This window comes from Sander vitreus, chromosome 13 (assembly GCF_031162955.1).
Source record: "Sander vitreus isolate 19-12246 chromosome 13, sanVit1, whole genome shotgun sequence".
NCBI classification, from domain to species: Eukaryota; Metazoa; Chordata; class Actinopteri; order Perciformes; family Percidae; genus Sander; species Sander vitreus.
Window position 1 is genome coordinate 18974199 of NC_135867.1, and position 16251 is coordinate 18990449.

At 40.7% G+C, this 16251-nt stretch overlaps 1 protein-coding gene across 2 annotated transcripts; it reads left to right on the plus strand.

The window, feature by feature from the left end:
- The first annotated feature begins 4123 nt into the window (after nucleotides 1-4123).
- cchcr1 (coiled-coil alpha-helical rod protein 1) lies at nucleotides 4124-13125 on the plus strand. 2 transcript variants are annotated; one of them, XM_078266413.1, is made up of 19 exons: nucleotides 4124-4503; nucleotides 4733-5027; nucleotides 5129-5296; nucleotides 5400-5517; nucleotides 5715-5909; nucleotides 6316-6479; nucleotides 6581-6695; nucleotides 6909-7019; nucleotides 7673-7816; nucleotides 7938-8048; nucleotides 8312-8418; nucleotides 8573-8685; nucleotides 8785-8857; nucleotides 9295-9485; nucleotides 9603-9791; nucleotides 11161-11262; nucleotides 11427-11560; nucleotides 11643-11790; nucleotides 12328-13125. In XM_078266413.1, the coding sequence occupies exons 1-19, from the start codon at nucleotides 4434-4436 to the stop codon at nucleotides 12456-12458; spliced, it is 2679 nt and encodes an 892-aa protein (XP_078122539.1). In that variant the 5' UTR covers nucleotides 4124-4433; the 3' UTR covers nucleotides 12459-13125. The 2 variants fall into 2 exon arrangements, with proteins under 2 accessions (XP_078122539.1, XP_078122540.1); XM_078266414.1 differs by having other exon boundaries at nucleotides 9367-9485.
- Nucleotides 13126-16251: the final 3126 nt, after the last annotated feature.

The following is a 16251-nucleotide window of genomic DNA, read 5'->3' on the forward strand; positions in this document are numbered from 1 at the left end:
CTGAAACAGCAGGCCAACACTGGTTTAACAAGCAGATTCATTCATTTCATTTATTATACAGGAAAGGATTAAAAGTAGCATTAAGTTACAGTTTAAACGGGCCTGACTCAGTTTAAAAACTGGTTTCCAGCAGGTTCCTGTTCTGCAGCAATATAGAACACAGTTATGGCACATGAAGACAGATACACACATACAGGACATTAGCATGGGCTAGACAGATACAGACAAACTAAAAACAACAATACAGACAGTGCAAACAAGACTTGGACAATACATGAACAATCAATGAGTGCAAGTGTAACTGTTGAGAAGGAACAGTTTGTATGCCTTTTTGAAATATGTGATGGATGGTAGTGTTCTGATGTGATGGGGACTGTCATTCCAAATTTTGATTGGATGGGCAATGCATGGAAAGACCTCCTTCATACTCCTTAAGCCACAATAGCAAACTACTTTGAGACAAAAAAAAGACCACGAATGGCAGGAAATTAGTCCAGTGCAGGAAAGTTGCTCCTCTCTTTATAGAACACTTAGAAAAATCATGATTGTATTATTGCTTCGTACACTCCTTCCTAGCTTTCTGGCTGCTTAGCCTATTTAGAGATTTGAGCTTATTCTTCTGTTGCATTCTTAGGTTGAACTTGAATTCAACATATGAATATCAGTCTGAAATCTGCCCCAACCATACACAAAAAAATCTATTAAGATATACAGTATGAGGCGAAGTCCAGGTTGCTGAAAGAGCAAACATTTTTCTCACATATGCTTTTTGTAGGCTATATAATGCCCAGTGGCAATAGCTGTGATTAGTGCATGACCTGAGGGATCGTCTTCATAGTTCTTGGGAGTGATGCTGCCTAGTGATGTTTGTTTCATGCTGGGTTTACCAAAGCAAGAGAGAAACAGGACCCACATGTATTGTCTGTTGGTGCTCATGCAGATAACAGTATCTGTTTGATAGGCATTCTAAACCACATATATAATAGATCATATGTAAATGCATTGAGAATATTATCTTCCTTTGAGCAAGTTAGTCTAATGCATTCCAGGTCACCTGTGGTTTTAGCAGGGCCTTATGGATCCACTACCAGTACTATGTTTTTAATGAGGGCATTTTTCTGTGTGTTCTGGACTTACCAATTTTACCCCTGTGGCATACGAAGAGTTCAACAAGCACATTTTGAAAGGAAGACATTTTAATTAAAGACACAATTTCCTGTCCAGATATTTGCAGTCATGGACAGTTTATCCACATGAACCCTACAGTAATTGTGGGCTGAGTCAGCTTGACAAAGAAAAAAGCAGTTTCCGTGGCCATGAGTGTTCCAGGATATCCATTGTCGTTATATGAGAATAAGAGAAATATTTACATTCTCTATCATAATGAAAATATTCACACCTAGGGTTGAACTGACAGGGGTTAAGTCTGTCAAGAGGACTGTTGCCATGGGTATGGCAAAGTCATGTCAATCTGTCAGTCACCATATATTTAATTTCTGCATATGTATTTGCCCTGGTTCATGTACCATAGGTGTGTGTGTTCAGGGATCAGTTTGCCAAGTCTCACTTCTGTCTATCAGCTTGACTATTGCACTGAACCTTTACCTGTAGGCCAGGCGCACAAACCAATGCTGAGCCTGACTGGGCCCCATGGTTGCAGGCCACCAGACACTATGAGCTCCTCTGCAGGTCATGCTCAAGGAGGATTTTTGGGGTGGGCAAACTCCGGTGTGGGAGGAATTTGGTGAGGCAATGGAACAGGACTTTCAGTTGTCCTCAAGGAGGTTTTAGAAAACTGCCAGATGGGTCAGGAAGCAGGTATATAGGAAACCTGACAATGTAGTGTAGTGTTGGAAGGAGAACTTTCAGGAACTCATGAATCCAACTGATACTGCCTATGTGGTCACCTATATAGTTCATGGTGGTCACAAGCAATGGGTAGTGACAGAAAACAACGTGATTGCTGTTACAAATGACCAAAATGAGCTTCTGTTGCACGTGTCCGGCCTCATCCTTAGGATCTGGGTGTGGAGACATTTGAAAGGAACTTGTTCTCCCTGAAATTAAAAGGAACCAGTTGAGGCGGTTTGGGCATCCGATAAGGATGCCTCCCAGGCACATCCAACTGGGAGCAGTCCCTGGGGCAGACCTCCATGGAGGGATTACATATCCCATGTGACCTGGGAACTTCTCGGGAATCTCCAGGAGGAGCTGGAGGACGTGGCTAAGAAAGGATGTCTGTGCTACACATTTCTGGTGACAATTCACAAAAATGTCTCAATCTGCTGTCTGCCTTTTTCAAAATGTTCATTTTAGCTGTCCTATAGTATTTCAAGTGTGATAGGCAGTGGAGGACCATCTTGATTAGCTCTTAAGTATCCTTCAAAGAAACAGAGCTGAATCTTAATTCTGCCCTCTTTCTGAAAAGGATCGGTATTGTTTTGTTTTCTAGATTCCCATATAGCCTCCCATCCCTCTTTTCTTCTGCTTTGTTCTTCAGGACCTGCTGCATTGTGTGTGTTGAGTACTAAGAGAGGATACAATACCAGCATGCCCAAATGATGCACAGCACTCACTGTTCTCCAACAACCATTTCACGACATTATGAATATACGAGGTCCACAGTCTTTGCTGCACTGGCATCAGTTGTCTGTCTTGGCAATGTACCTGCATTTTCATGCATCTTTTGTCATTTGTTAAGGTATTTATGTTTTGAAGCCATCCCCTCTATCCTTTATTTCTTTTTAAATGTTATTGTATTGTCATGGTTGTATTGATATATGTGATCATTTACGTAAACAAATCAAACTAAAATGCCTCTTTGTTCATTGAATACATCATGAATAGATTAGATTAGATTATATGAAAATTTTATGAACCCCTGGGGGAAAGTGGGTCATGGCAGCTGTAGAGAAGAGGATACACTTTAGGTAAGACCAAACAGAAATGGGTGGTGAAGATACCACAGGAGAAAAAAACATGAGAGGATATATGAAAATAGTGATGATAGCCTTCTGAATAGCGAATATTCTGTCAATCATACAAGCAATAGATGCAGTCCTTCATTTGAAGGTAAGCTCATGTTTGCAGTTTGTACAGCATGAATGCAGTGTGTGCTAATGTGCATCACTTGAGATAGAGGAAAGTAGTAAGCACACAGAAATCTGTCGAAATATGCAAATGCATAATGTAAATTATTCATATAATTGATAATTTCACAGTTGGAGGTAACCTATTTACAGATGCACCTCAAACCACACAGTCACATAATCAAATTATCACCAACTACCATTCACAGCTGCAATTATTTGTTCCCTGAAAGCATGCTCCATTGCTTCCTTTTCTGCAGGACTCGAAATATCATGCAGAAATGGTCTGGTTGGGCGCCGGGATAGCTCAGTTGGTAGATCGGGCGTCCATGTGTGGAGGTTTGCTCCTCGACGCAGCGGGCGCGGGTTCGACTCCGACCCGCGGCCCTTTGCTACATTTCATTCCCCCCTCCCTCCGTTTTCATGTCTTCGGCTGTCCTGTCAGATAAAGGCCTAAAATGCCCAAAAAAATTACCTTAAAAAAAAGGGTCTGGTTGTCAGATGTTCTTGAGGTGAGGGAATCCCGAGCAAAGAAGGAATGGCTTAGTTTTAGGATGTAACTTAATTAAGTGCATTTACACTGAGTCCCTTTCCACTAATCATCACAATAATATATTTCAATATCTCAATGATATCTGAATAAGAAATCCTTATGAAACCACCTTAAGAATAAAGTGGAAAATTCCCCATAATTATTATGACATATAAACATATGTGGAATTGTCCCCCTCACAGAGCAAGTGCAAGAAAACTGTGGATATGGACTTTCGTTATCCTGACTTTGGTCTATCAGGTAAGCTGATTCCCAGGTTGACCATGATATACATCGTGGATGTATTATACATCCATGGGCATGACCCGCCCCTGCCAAACTCTGCACCAGCCAATATATACTGTATGATAAGGGCCAATGCAGGGTTCTTGTGATAGAAGCGAGATTTGAGGGCAGCCTGAGATGAAAAACACCCTGCAAGAAATAACTCAGGGAGAAGTACTATATATTTGCCAGGTTCCTTCCACTTTCCCGTGATGCACTGCGCGATTATAATGTGTGACAGCAGTTATGTTCGATAACGTTACATCATTTAATTTATATTAACTTCATAAACATACATGTTTTCCGGGATGGTTCAGGTAAACGTAAATAAACTGAGCATCAAAAGTTGGCTAGCTGAAAAGTTTAACGTTGCAACGTCAACCCGTAACTAAGGCAACCACGAATAACATGACTCGCGGGAGAATAACTCAAAAACAGCACCTTAACAACCCTGAGCTGTTTAGTTAGTGACTTAGCTACAGTCACTTTGCAGTAATAGCTTAACGCTAACGCTACGTGTGTTGATCATGGAGAGACGTAACGTGGGAAAAGAAAGGCTCGTAGTACCCACTGATTTTACCTCACCAGCGGTTTCAAGTAAGTTTCTTGCTCCTAACTTCAAGCAAATGTTGAGTTCAAGACAATGCTAGCTAACGTTATCCTTTAATGTAGCTAACGTAGCTAGAGTAATGGTGTTCCGTACACTGCACGATGTTCCGTGCAGTGTACGTATTTACAAGAATATGCTGTATTTCGGGGAGGGAAGTTGTCATGATTATCTTGGTAACTTTTTTTTTTTAAATTTTTTTTATTTGATGTTATGTAGGTAATATCCAGGAAGACCTGGTACCCCCATCGCATTTCGCATCAAGTGTCCAGTCTGCTGGAGCACACAGAGGCGTTCAAATCACAGGGACACTGCCACCCATCTCCTGGATAAACCCAGGCGTAACATCAGTTCCATCAGGGGATCCCAGTCCTGCCAATCCATGGCTTGCCATCACTCAGGCCCAACAGGAAATATTGGAACTGAGGAAGGAAAATCAGAGAATCATGATGCTACAAGGAGACAGCATAAGAGGAATGATTCCAATGGATCACCCATCAGACCTTAGGGCAAGGTATCCCACAATATGTTGTGTACCATTATAGAAATACCATTATTCATTGTCAGTAAGATGGCATATTAGGTACATGAATAGCTCCTCTTCCTCAAACACAGATGTGCAGAGAGAAGTGAGCAGTGGTCCAGATGGGAGTCAGAGTGGCGTCTGGAGGCAGAGAAGCACAAGGCTGAAGCTGAGAGGTTGAAGGGGCAGGTGGAGTCCCTGAAGGAGGCTGCAGGGAGACACAGGGAAGATATGAGAGACAGAGGCAGCACTCAGAACAGGTAGAACATATGCTTATGTTATGCAATCGAGCAATTTTACATTTCAGAGATTACCAATGAGTCATTTGAACCAGCTTAATATGGCGTAACCTTTGTACGACAGACAGAGCCATGAGTTGGAAGCAATGCGGGAAGAGCTATGTAAGGCTAAGACTGAACTCAGCCAAATCAGAATGGAGCTCACTCACAGCAGTGCAGAGAAGGAGAAAATAAGCTCACAGGTAAGGCTATTCACTAACAAAACATTTCATTTTACAAAGATCACCTGAGAATTGATGGCATATTGTAACAATTTTTTGCAGTTTGAAGTCAGCTTTTTTTTAGTACAGTCTTGTAGTCTTAATAATAGCTTACAGTCACCTGAGCAGGTTTCACTATTTTTAGTTTAATATATTCTCAACATTTTTGTTTCTTGCAGCTTGATAGACTAAAGAGAGAGTCGGGTGAGGAAATTACAAAGCTGAGGAGGGAGGTAGCGAGGAGCAAAGAGGAAGCCCAGGAGCTCGCTCTGAAGGCTGAAATGGGCAGGTTACAAGCTGTGGAGGAGGCCAAACAGCAGACTATAAGACTGTCACAACAATTGGAGGAAATGCAGAAGAAGCAGGAGGTGGAGGTGTGTGGCAAATTACTGTAAGGACATTTAAACCATCATAAACTTTGTACATACTCATTTGAGTGATATCAGCTCAAGGTCCTGTATCCATGAACCCATGTAAATATAGTCTCGCTTTGCCAGACCTTCCTTCACAGTGCTGTGGAGGAGGGTCTGGCTAGTCCACACAGTATTTTGGGATGGGAGAAAAACGTGCTCTTGTTTATTGGCATTTCTTTAAACCAATCACTATCGTCATGGGTGGCGCTAAGCGCCGGACGGAGCCACGGTGCTGCTGCAAAATAGCCTCGGGAAGAAACTTGTTTTGGTGGAAGTGGGACGTTGTGGATATAGACTAATGTAAATAAGATAGTACATCAGTATATGTGTCTTAAAATGTTCATTGTTTGTCTCTTTAAACTTTCAGCTGCAACAGTTGAATGCTTCCCACTGTGCAGAGGTGGGTGCAGCAAGAAATACAAACAGTGATCTACAGGACAGACTTCAATCGATGACTTCAGAAATGCTGCAGCAAAAAAGCACTCTGATGGAGGTATCTACTGAGAGAGACGTGCTAAAAGAACATTTAAGGTGCCACATTCAATCTAAACTGAATAGAGCTAAACATGTATAGCCCTTTGTAGTCAGATTCACAGATTCTTTTTTGGTGGTGGGGGATGTTTATTTTTCAGCCAAATGGGACAAGCTTTTGAGATACAATCAACAACGCTGCACAGCCTCAGAAATTACATCGGCCAGCTTGCCCCGGAGAAAGGAGAGAAGGAACAATTAAATAAAGCTGTTGAGGTGAAGACAATAAACAGTATCGATTGCAATCAGCCTACTGTAAAGTAATTGCACGGTGAAAAAAACATATCTTGTTCTGTTCAGCAGGTTAAAGAAAGAGTGTTAAATAATGAGTTAACATGAATAACAAGTCATCCCATTATTTATTTATATATATATATATATATATATAATATATATAATATATATATTATATTATTGTCCATTGTGTAGAAGCTGAACAAAGAGAAAGCAGCTCTTCAGATGACCACAGAGCTTTTAACAGTCAGGCTCAACTCTGTGAGTGAGATACTCGCCCTCCAAGAAGAGAAAATAGTGAAGAAGGTGAGTGTTGCATAACAATGCATGCTATGCTAACACATGGTGAGCAGTAGCACTGCTGCTTGCAGGCTTCCTATGTAGACCAATCAAGTACCTACCATTCTGTTTGCAAAAGTATGAGAAAATGGTATGAAGGATGGATGCTCTTCATGGTTCTTAAAGACGCTCATGTTAACCATTTTCCAAAGGAGACCACAAGGTTTAAGATTGATGATAGAGCAGCTCCAGACAGGATGGCAAAGCCCTGCAGGAGTAATTCAGTTGGCTAAACACTTCACCTGAGGTGCTCTATCCAAATGTTGTGTATATACAGTATGACTCTGCATGTGACATATAAAACATAAAACAAAAGGGAAAAGAACGTTTTTCTTTCTTTTGGAGTGCATTTGAATTAGTTTGGAATGAATGTCAACTTGCAGAAATTTGACATTTGTTGTATGGTGATGCATTTGAGAGCAGAGACTGTTTTAGAAACTCTTCTCTGATAGCTTGTTAATATAGTTGTGGGAAAAAGGAAAAAGCACTCATCGTTCTAAAACACCTTCAGTATGCTTTGGAAAACATCAAGGCAAATTTGTATGCAATAATTACCTCTACTCATATTAAGGATTTGCTGAAGTGGTGTGTGCACTTACCATACGTGTGTGTTTTAATAGACCTTGGCAGACCCACTTGTGAAGAATGGATGTGAAGGCCTTCAAGTGCTTCAGCTCTGGAGAGACAAAGTATTCAAGTTATGCGTCCAGCTTCGCTCAAAGGACATTGAACTAAGAGGAGAGAAGGATAAACTTCTTTCAACAGTATGAAAAGCGTCATCTATTAATATACCACAGTACAAAGATGTCCATTGTGTTTGAAACTGTAAAATTAACCGTTAAGTTGTTTTTGTACTGTATTTAGTACTGTATTGCTGTGTTTTAGGTCAGATTCATGGAGCAGCAGCTCCAGCAGGAGCAGCACCGGGCTAGTGTGCTCCAACACAGTTTAGATGACAGGATAGCTGAGCTGGAGCTGGAGAGAGTGGAAAAGGAGGTTAGTACCAGAGCAAGTGATGTGATTTACGTGGCTGTCTGAAATTTTGATGATACACAATAAATTTGAGGCTGCTTAGGAAAGTGATGAACACTCATGCATTTTTACCACAACAGAGGATGCTGACTATATGAAAACTCTGCTAGGTTCCTAGAGCAGTTGAGGTTTTAAGAACAGCAGCTGGGCACAAAGACATTCTGAAAACTGAGCATCACATTTGAGTACAAAACTCTACAACATGGATGTGTTATTTTTTCCCCCAGACACTGAAACAGGACATGGCCCAGGAGCAAAAGGAAAACTCACAGCTAAAGTCACAGAGCCAGAAAGAAGAGGCTGAACTAAAAATCCTGACAGAGGCAGTGCGTAGGTAAAACACATTTATCTGAATTAGATAAGGAGGATTAGATGGTAAAATAGAGGAATAAAAGGAAAAACAAAAACAAAGCAACTGCTCTTGTCAGTGTTTAAAGTTGTATTACAGTTAATGCTGTATTTTCCCACATTGTCGCTATGCCTCACAGGTTCAGCCTGGCATTTGAAAGCAAGGTGGCAGAAGTAGACGCAGCTCAAGCAAGGCTCAACACTTTCACCCAGAGGCTAACTTTTGCTAAAAGACGCATAGAGACAATCCAAGGTGCAGTCATACTGAAGGTTGATTGGGTGATCGCAGTGCTTCACTTTGAATTGCATATTTCTGGTAAAGAGAGTACGTCACAATGTTTTTGTTTTTCAGGTTTGATCATAAGGAAGGTTGCTCTGCAGAAAGTTCAGCAGGCCAGTAAACAGACAGAACAAGCTGCTGACAGGTTTGAGGTTTCACCGATCATTTTTACATGATGAATGCACCTAAACAATCTTTTCCCAAAGCAAGAAAGCCTTCTTTTTGTGTCTAGTTTTACATATAAGTTAGTGAACAATACATTAGAAAGATAGTTTACTAATCTAAGTACTCATATAAGACTGAATGCAAATAATTTATAAATGGCTGAAGTGGTGAATGCATGTTTGTGTGTGTGTGTGTATGTATTTATTTTTCTTTTCCTAAATATTTGTGAATATGTGTGCTTTGGAAGAGGTTTTGTAATAAGGTGTTTCAGTAGTCTGCAACTCACTGCCAATTATGTTTTTTAATTAATTGATCACAATATTTTACTCCGTAATGCCAAATGCACAATGTGCATACACAAAGGCAAATGTATGCAAAGTCACTCTTGTTTGGCTTCCTTTGTTGTACACCATGCAGTTGCTTCTCCACCCCTGTGCTTGACTCCTCCACCTTTATTTGCTCTGCCATCTTGTCTGTGTTGCCCTGCAGCCTCACAAACCTTCAGACAGAGCTTAGTTTGGTGTGCGAAGAGAGAGACAAGCTCACACAGGAGCTCAAAAGAACCCCGGAGCTCATCGGGAAAGCTCTGGCTGATCTGAAAGAACAATGTAAGCACCCTTACAACTCACAACATCTTTTATTACAACACATTATCTGTTTATCTGTTGGGTATCCATGTTTTGGCAATGTAGGTGTCTCAGTTTACTTTTGTACATCCTTCTCAGATGAAAGCAAACTGAGGCTGCAGCAGCAGGCGCTGGAGCAGAACTGGGTGGAGGTCCGGCAGGCTGTGGCTGGCAGAGAGGAGGCCGAGCAGAGCCTGCAGCAGGTCCAGGCCCAGCTGGAGGAGAACAAGGTCAACCTGGAAAAACTCCGCTCTGTGCTGCTCAGCCAGCAGGAGCACAGCGAACGTGGTGAGGCAGCGGCTACCTTAGGCCACATGACTGTTTTTCAGCCTTGACTAATCCAGGGAAAGCACACTGAGCACTCCTGCTCTATTTCAGAAATGCCCTTCATCACCGTCTCCACATATCCACACCTGGCCACCCCGCTCTCCTCGGTAGCTTCACTGGAGCAGTTGGGGATTAAGTGACATGCTCCAGAGCACCTTGATTGTCATTGATCAGGGAGAGTTACTGAGTTTCCCTGATACATTTTCCCCAGTCGGTACAAGGATTTAACTTGGCAACTTAGGCCACTTAGAATACACAAAAATAGGGTCACAATTTTTTAAATAGTCAGGTGGCCTATATGCACGTTGAAATAAGGTTTGCTTGCTGTAATGTGGACTTCGTCCCTTATCACATATGCTGAAAGTGTTTAGGAAGGGATCTTTTAATGGCCTGTATAAACAGGAGGAATAGTTAAAGCAAGCAAAACCTGTTTCAGTGTTCATCTTGAAAAATTGTAAAACTATCCCTTAACTGACTGACTGGCCACTTTGTGGCAGAAACAAGTTGTAAACACAACTTGCCACCTTTTTTAAGTTGATATGGCATACTTTTTAGCAAACAGTGGCCTATGTACACACACGGAGCACCATTGGCATTCATTGGTAGTAATGTTTGTGTCCACCTAATGAATGTAAGTCCAATATTCACTCTAACTTTATCCCTGTTTTGCTTTACACCTACTCTTGAGGGAAATATGTCTCTTTAGCTGCTAAACGCTCTAATATTTTCACCAGAAAGTTGTCTGCCGTTGGGTGCTGGGCAAGTAGCGTGCCGTTGGTGAACCAGAAAAGTAAAGTTGCGGGTCAAAAAAACAAACAAACAATGACCTGAAAGTCGAGGGGAACTGTAGAGTCAGGTCTTCATTTTCTCTGTGGAATGTCATCATTATGATCGACTCCTTTCATATACATGTCATCATGGGATCCATTAGTAATATACAAGTATTGATTATAGCTGCTTTAATGATGCAGACATCAAATCCACACTGTTAGATTTAATTTCCTTTAAATTCCAGGTCTTTAATTGCTTTACTCTATAGCCCTCCTTTCTTTATTGAAAGAAAAGATGAACAAATAGTTGCCACTAGCTGACCCTTACGCTATTGCCACCTGGCTTTGTTGCAGTCCTTTATGTGAAACCGTGGTGACATTGTAATAATTGATGAATCTGGAATTGATTTAATCAGCTTGAATTTGTGGAGGTCTTGCTGTCTATGAACATGTGCACTCAGATGCAATACAATCCAGTTTATCCCCAGAAGTACATACAAATACAGCATTAGACTCTTGTATGGGATACTGTATTAAGGAATGGTGTTGTTTCCTTTCAGCTCTGCAGGAGAGAGTGTCTGAGATCGAGGACTGCTGTGCTAAAAAGCTAAGAGAGATGGAGGTTCAAGTCAATACTGCCACGAGAGAGCACACCAAAGCAGGTAGCAGGATTAGAACCATGCTATCTCAGCCCACAACAGCTTAACATTGGGGGATGAAGTCATATCTGTAATGCTGGCTGTGATCTAATATGATTGGAATTGTTTACACAGTATATAGCAGCATCTCCCCATGGCTTTTGATCTGTCTGTATTGTCTCTTGCAGTTATGACTTTGCGGCAGTTTGAGAGAGAGGCAGCAAGGCAACAGGATGAGATGAGAGAAACTCAACAACACACAAAGAGGGAAGTCCAGAATAAACAACTGAAGGAGATGGAGAAAGAAAGACAAATACTGCTGGTAAGACTTTTTAAAGCAAAGGATATTTGTGTTTCTGTCGTCATTTCTGCTGATGAACTCCTATAACCTGAATCTGTTTTAGGCCACTGTTGCTGATAGAGGGCTGACAAGTGAGTATACAAGAACTCACACAACAGCTCTACAAAACTCTGCTGTTCCCAGAAAACATCGAGAAAAACCCTCAGAGAGCAGTCGCTCTGTGGGAACAGAAGTCCAAGTACCTGCAGCCGGTAAGTAGTGTCAGACACGTCCTAGTCTGTATCGACGACAATTCATTTACGGGATTGTTCTGCCTCACATCCCTCATTTTCGGCCAGATGTCCCTCACCTTCCGCTTTCTTTGTGTTGGCATTCTAAACTCCGACCGATTTCTGAGGACTATGATTAACTGCTCCTCAGATCTCTGCAGGGTAAATCCAGACAGCTAGCTAGACTATCTGTCCAATCTGAGTTTTCTCTTGCACGACTAAAACAGCTTTTGAACGTACACATGTTCCACCAAAGCAAGTTCCTTTCCGAGGCAATTTTGCAGAAGCACCGTTGCTCCGTCAGGCGCTTAGCGCTGCCCAAGACGATTGTGATTGGTTTAAAGAAATGCCAATAAACCAGAGTACCTTTTTCTCCTATCCCGGAATGTTGTGTGGACTAGCCAGACCTTTCTCCGCAGCGCTGTGGAGGAAGGTCTGGCAATGCGAGACTAGATACATCCTAACATTTACACAGACATGATGACTGATCTGACCAATGGCCTGTCTGTATCCTGTTAGGGAGACTCCTGTCTGTTTTGGAGGAGCTCCATTCTCTCAGTGCTGCAGTGGTAAACAGCTCTGAAGACTCTGCGGAGGAGGAGGGACAGAATGACAGCGTGGGACCATCCACTGGCAGTCTGCACAGCTGATACCTCATGATGACTGACTGGAGCCAGTGAACGCACCTTTCATTTGTACAAAAGGTGGGCAGTGTTGAAAACCTACAGTCAGTGGAAACAATTAGTTTGAGCCAAACATCAGAAAACCACGCATGTCATATTGCTACTGGGTGTATATGAAGAATGATAGCTATGACACAGTATGCTTGAATATAACACAAATGTAAATTTAAGTTTATAAAATTCTTTCCCTATGTTTACAAAGAATACTGGAAATACATGAATGGACAGATTTGACTCAAAAAGCAAAGTGGTATGAAAGGTTTAGATGTTTATGTGAATAAACAGTTTTTCAATCTCTTAAGACTTATGTTCCACACTTTCATATAACAGAATTGTTGCCATTGAATCAATGAAATGCTTTAAAGTTTATATTTTTACTGCATGTAGAATAATATAATTAATGACAAATCAGTGGACAGATGATGATGACTTCAATAAATGCAAATATGTGACTACTAGATTTGTTAGTTACCGTGAGCTTTTTAGCAGGTAGCAAAGAAAAAGCTATTCGTACACTGCTAATGTGCAATTTCTGTTCTGTTGACTTTGATCCTAGAAGTTTGTGATTCTTAGTTATGCAGAATCGTGTATCTTACTTTTTGTTGTGAATTAATAAAGTATTTTTATATTGCAATTCTATGGCGTATTTTAATAAATATCGTTGATGCAATTGATAATTTGATATGAATATGAATTCACTACTCACTGGTAATTTTCAGTAGGAAGGTCAAAATACAAAGAAGAGCAACTAACATATGTTAGCAGTTTTTAAACAAATTAGATCTTTAAATAAAATTAGATTGTTGCATTAAAACTTTGAATTAAAAATACACAAGAGTTTTTCTGGTTTATAGTTGGCTGAGAATGTTGACTTTGTTATGATAAAGCAGGTTTTATTGTGATTGGTGCATCTGCCCTGTTACTCTTTATATTACATAGGTACAATTTGGAAGGCCTGTATGATTTCATGTTGAAGAAATCAATATTTTCTACTTGAGGTATGGAGGTCAATTTTGCAATCATAGGATGGATGATGATAAACATCCTGATGAAGCAGTTAATTGTACTATTTGTCATGGTGTCATGAGTGCTAATACATTCAAAGTTTCAAGCCTCTAGGTAAAAGCATCTCATGGAGAAATGAGAGAGAGCAGAGAGAAAATAGGAAGTAGGAAAGTCTAGACTTTATTAGTATTTTCAAAAAACATCAAAAGTAATTTGCAGGGACACACTCATTGCTGGAGAGGTGATTCATCACAGCAAGCAGAGGATGAATGCATCAAATTCCATTTTTTTAATGCAATATTATTGGATTTAAGCGGTGCACTTTTATAATCTGCTGCTTAAGAGTTTGCAAAACAGCACAATCCAATTTGTATTGTATTTGAAGCCTCTGATACAAAAAAATCCATAATGTCATCAATGACACAGTGAAGGAATTATGTAATGGTCTAAACTTACATGAATCATGATGGATACTTTTAAAGGAATGTGCCACCAAATTCAAGATTCCATCTTGGACTATTGGTGTTTTTACATTGTGTGATGTATTTTAGATCACAGCATGCATTAACATCATACATTATATTACATATACAGTAATAATAATTGTGAGCAATGATAGCAAATATTCAAGTAGGCCTACTGCTGAAAGAAAAAGCATGACGTAAAGCAAATCATGTGTCCCCATAGGCAGTTTAAAACCAGCAGAGGGCAATGTTGTCAAAGGTGAGAGCAGCACATCTTTCAGCATTCTTTTAGGCTATACTTTGTAAAGTGCAGTTTCCTCAGTGGAATATTATTTAGAGGGTAAAGAAAAATATGATTTCTAAAGGTTACACGGGTGTTCCTTATTTGCAGCTTTAAAAAGGCTAGTGAGTAAGGATGGCTATGTGCACATGTTCAGGATGATGCAAAATGAAAGTTAGGATATACAGCCTTAATAAATGCATTTATACCATAGACTGTATGATTTATACGTCTTCACTGCCTCAGCAGTGTGGAGAGAATTGAACAGCAGCAAGTGAACACCGTGGTTAACCTGATGAATAATGTAGTAAAGCATTGCAATCCAGACAAGACATGGAATAAATGAGGTGATAAAAAACAATCAATAAGCTCCCGACGGATTTTTATTAACGGAATTAATGGCATGTAAAATTAGTGGTTCAAAACAAAACACGTGAGTGCCAACCAACTGTGTTTTTACATATCTGACTTTAAAGGGGTGGTTCAGAATTTTGGACATAGGACCTCATTTCCAAGTTAGCCAGTGTGTTATTTATCAGTGAAGACCGTTTTCAACACTTTTCATCCAGCCCTTCCAGTTGCAGAGTTTGCTGGTGCTAGGCTAGCGCAAGTCAACAGTATCTGCTAGCCTGCCACTAAAAATAGTCGTACCCACTCCACAGTACACCCGAGGCAAATAAATTATAACGCCAGACTATTGATGTAAATGTTTCTGTTGATAGAATAATGTTAGAAATAAAACTACCCTTGCATATATTGCAATAGTTATACTTTGTTCCCTGTAGTTGGTAGCATAGGCTACAGCAGCGGCAGAGTGATATTACCTAGGCTACTGAGAAAGCCGGTTTCCATGACAATCACACAAGTTTATTTACCTACTGCTGCAATTTGCATGTAAACTGTCCGAGCTTACATGACATTTCTGTCAGTAATTACCTAAAGTTAGCGGTTAGCCCAGCCAGGTATCTACCAAGAGTGTAGCTATACTGTTAGCTAACGTTGTCACTCTCCACAATGCATTGAACTGTAACGTTATCTCCACTGACGTTGTCAGTCTAAATCGATCAGTAGCAGCTAGGCTAACGTTATGAAAGGGGCTATATTTATTAGCTAGAGTAGCCTACTAAAAGTTATTACCTGTTCATCAGTAGCTGTTGGTGCATCTGGAAAGACGGATGGAACCGCATTCGTTGTCAGTGACTTGTGGACTTGACAGTGACTTGTGGACAGTGGAAGTCGTCTGGTCTAAAATGATCACTACACATTTGCCACTTGAGTAGAGTCTCCGCCTTGATGTCCAAGCCAGCAGCAAGAAGCCACAGTTGGTTCCTTTCTGGATCCCCCAATGGAAATTTGTGGAAACTTTGTGGTGCCCATTTGTTTATTTTTACAATTTCTAAATGCACACTGAATCACCATGTTGCCTAGTCCTTAGTTTCCAATCCAATGCTTCAATACCAATGTACTAGGCTACTACTAGGTGTCACGACTGTAGTGCGCTTCTCTGTTTACTTTTCGGCACAGTACTACTAACAGGAGCAAAGTAAAATTCCGCCGCTGCTGAGAAACTAGTCCCTCAAAATGTAATGCAATCATTGAGATGCAATGGTAGTTTTATTTCTAACATTATTCTATCAACACAGACATTTACATTGATAGTCTGGCGTTATAATTGGGTGTACTGTGGAGTGGGTAAGACTGTTTTTAGTGGCAGGCTAGCAGATACTGTTGACTTGCGCTAGCCTAGCACCAGCGAACTCTGCAACTGGAAGGACTGGATGAAAAGTGTTGAAAACGGTCTCCACTGATAAATAACACACTGGCTAACTTGGAAATGAGGTCCTATGTCCAAAATAACATGGGGTGTGAATTCATAGATTGCAAAGTATTTTGTGCTTGTCCCCCTGGTTCTGAGGCTGATACTGTGCTGTCAGAGTGCAGCGTGTCAAATCCGAACATCTGCTGTCATCGCCCCTGCCTGTCATCAAGTGTCTGCGTCAAAGCTCAGTTC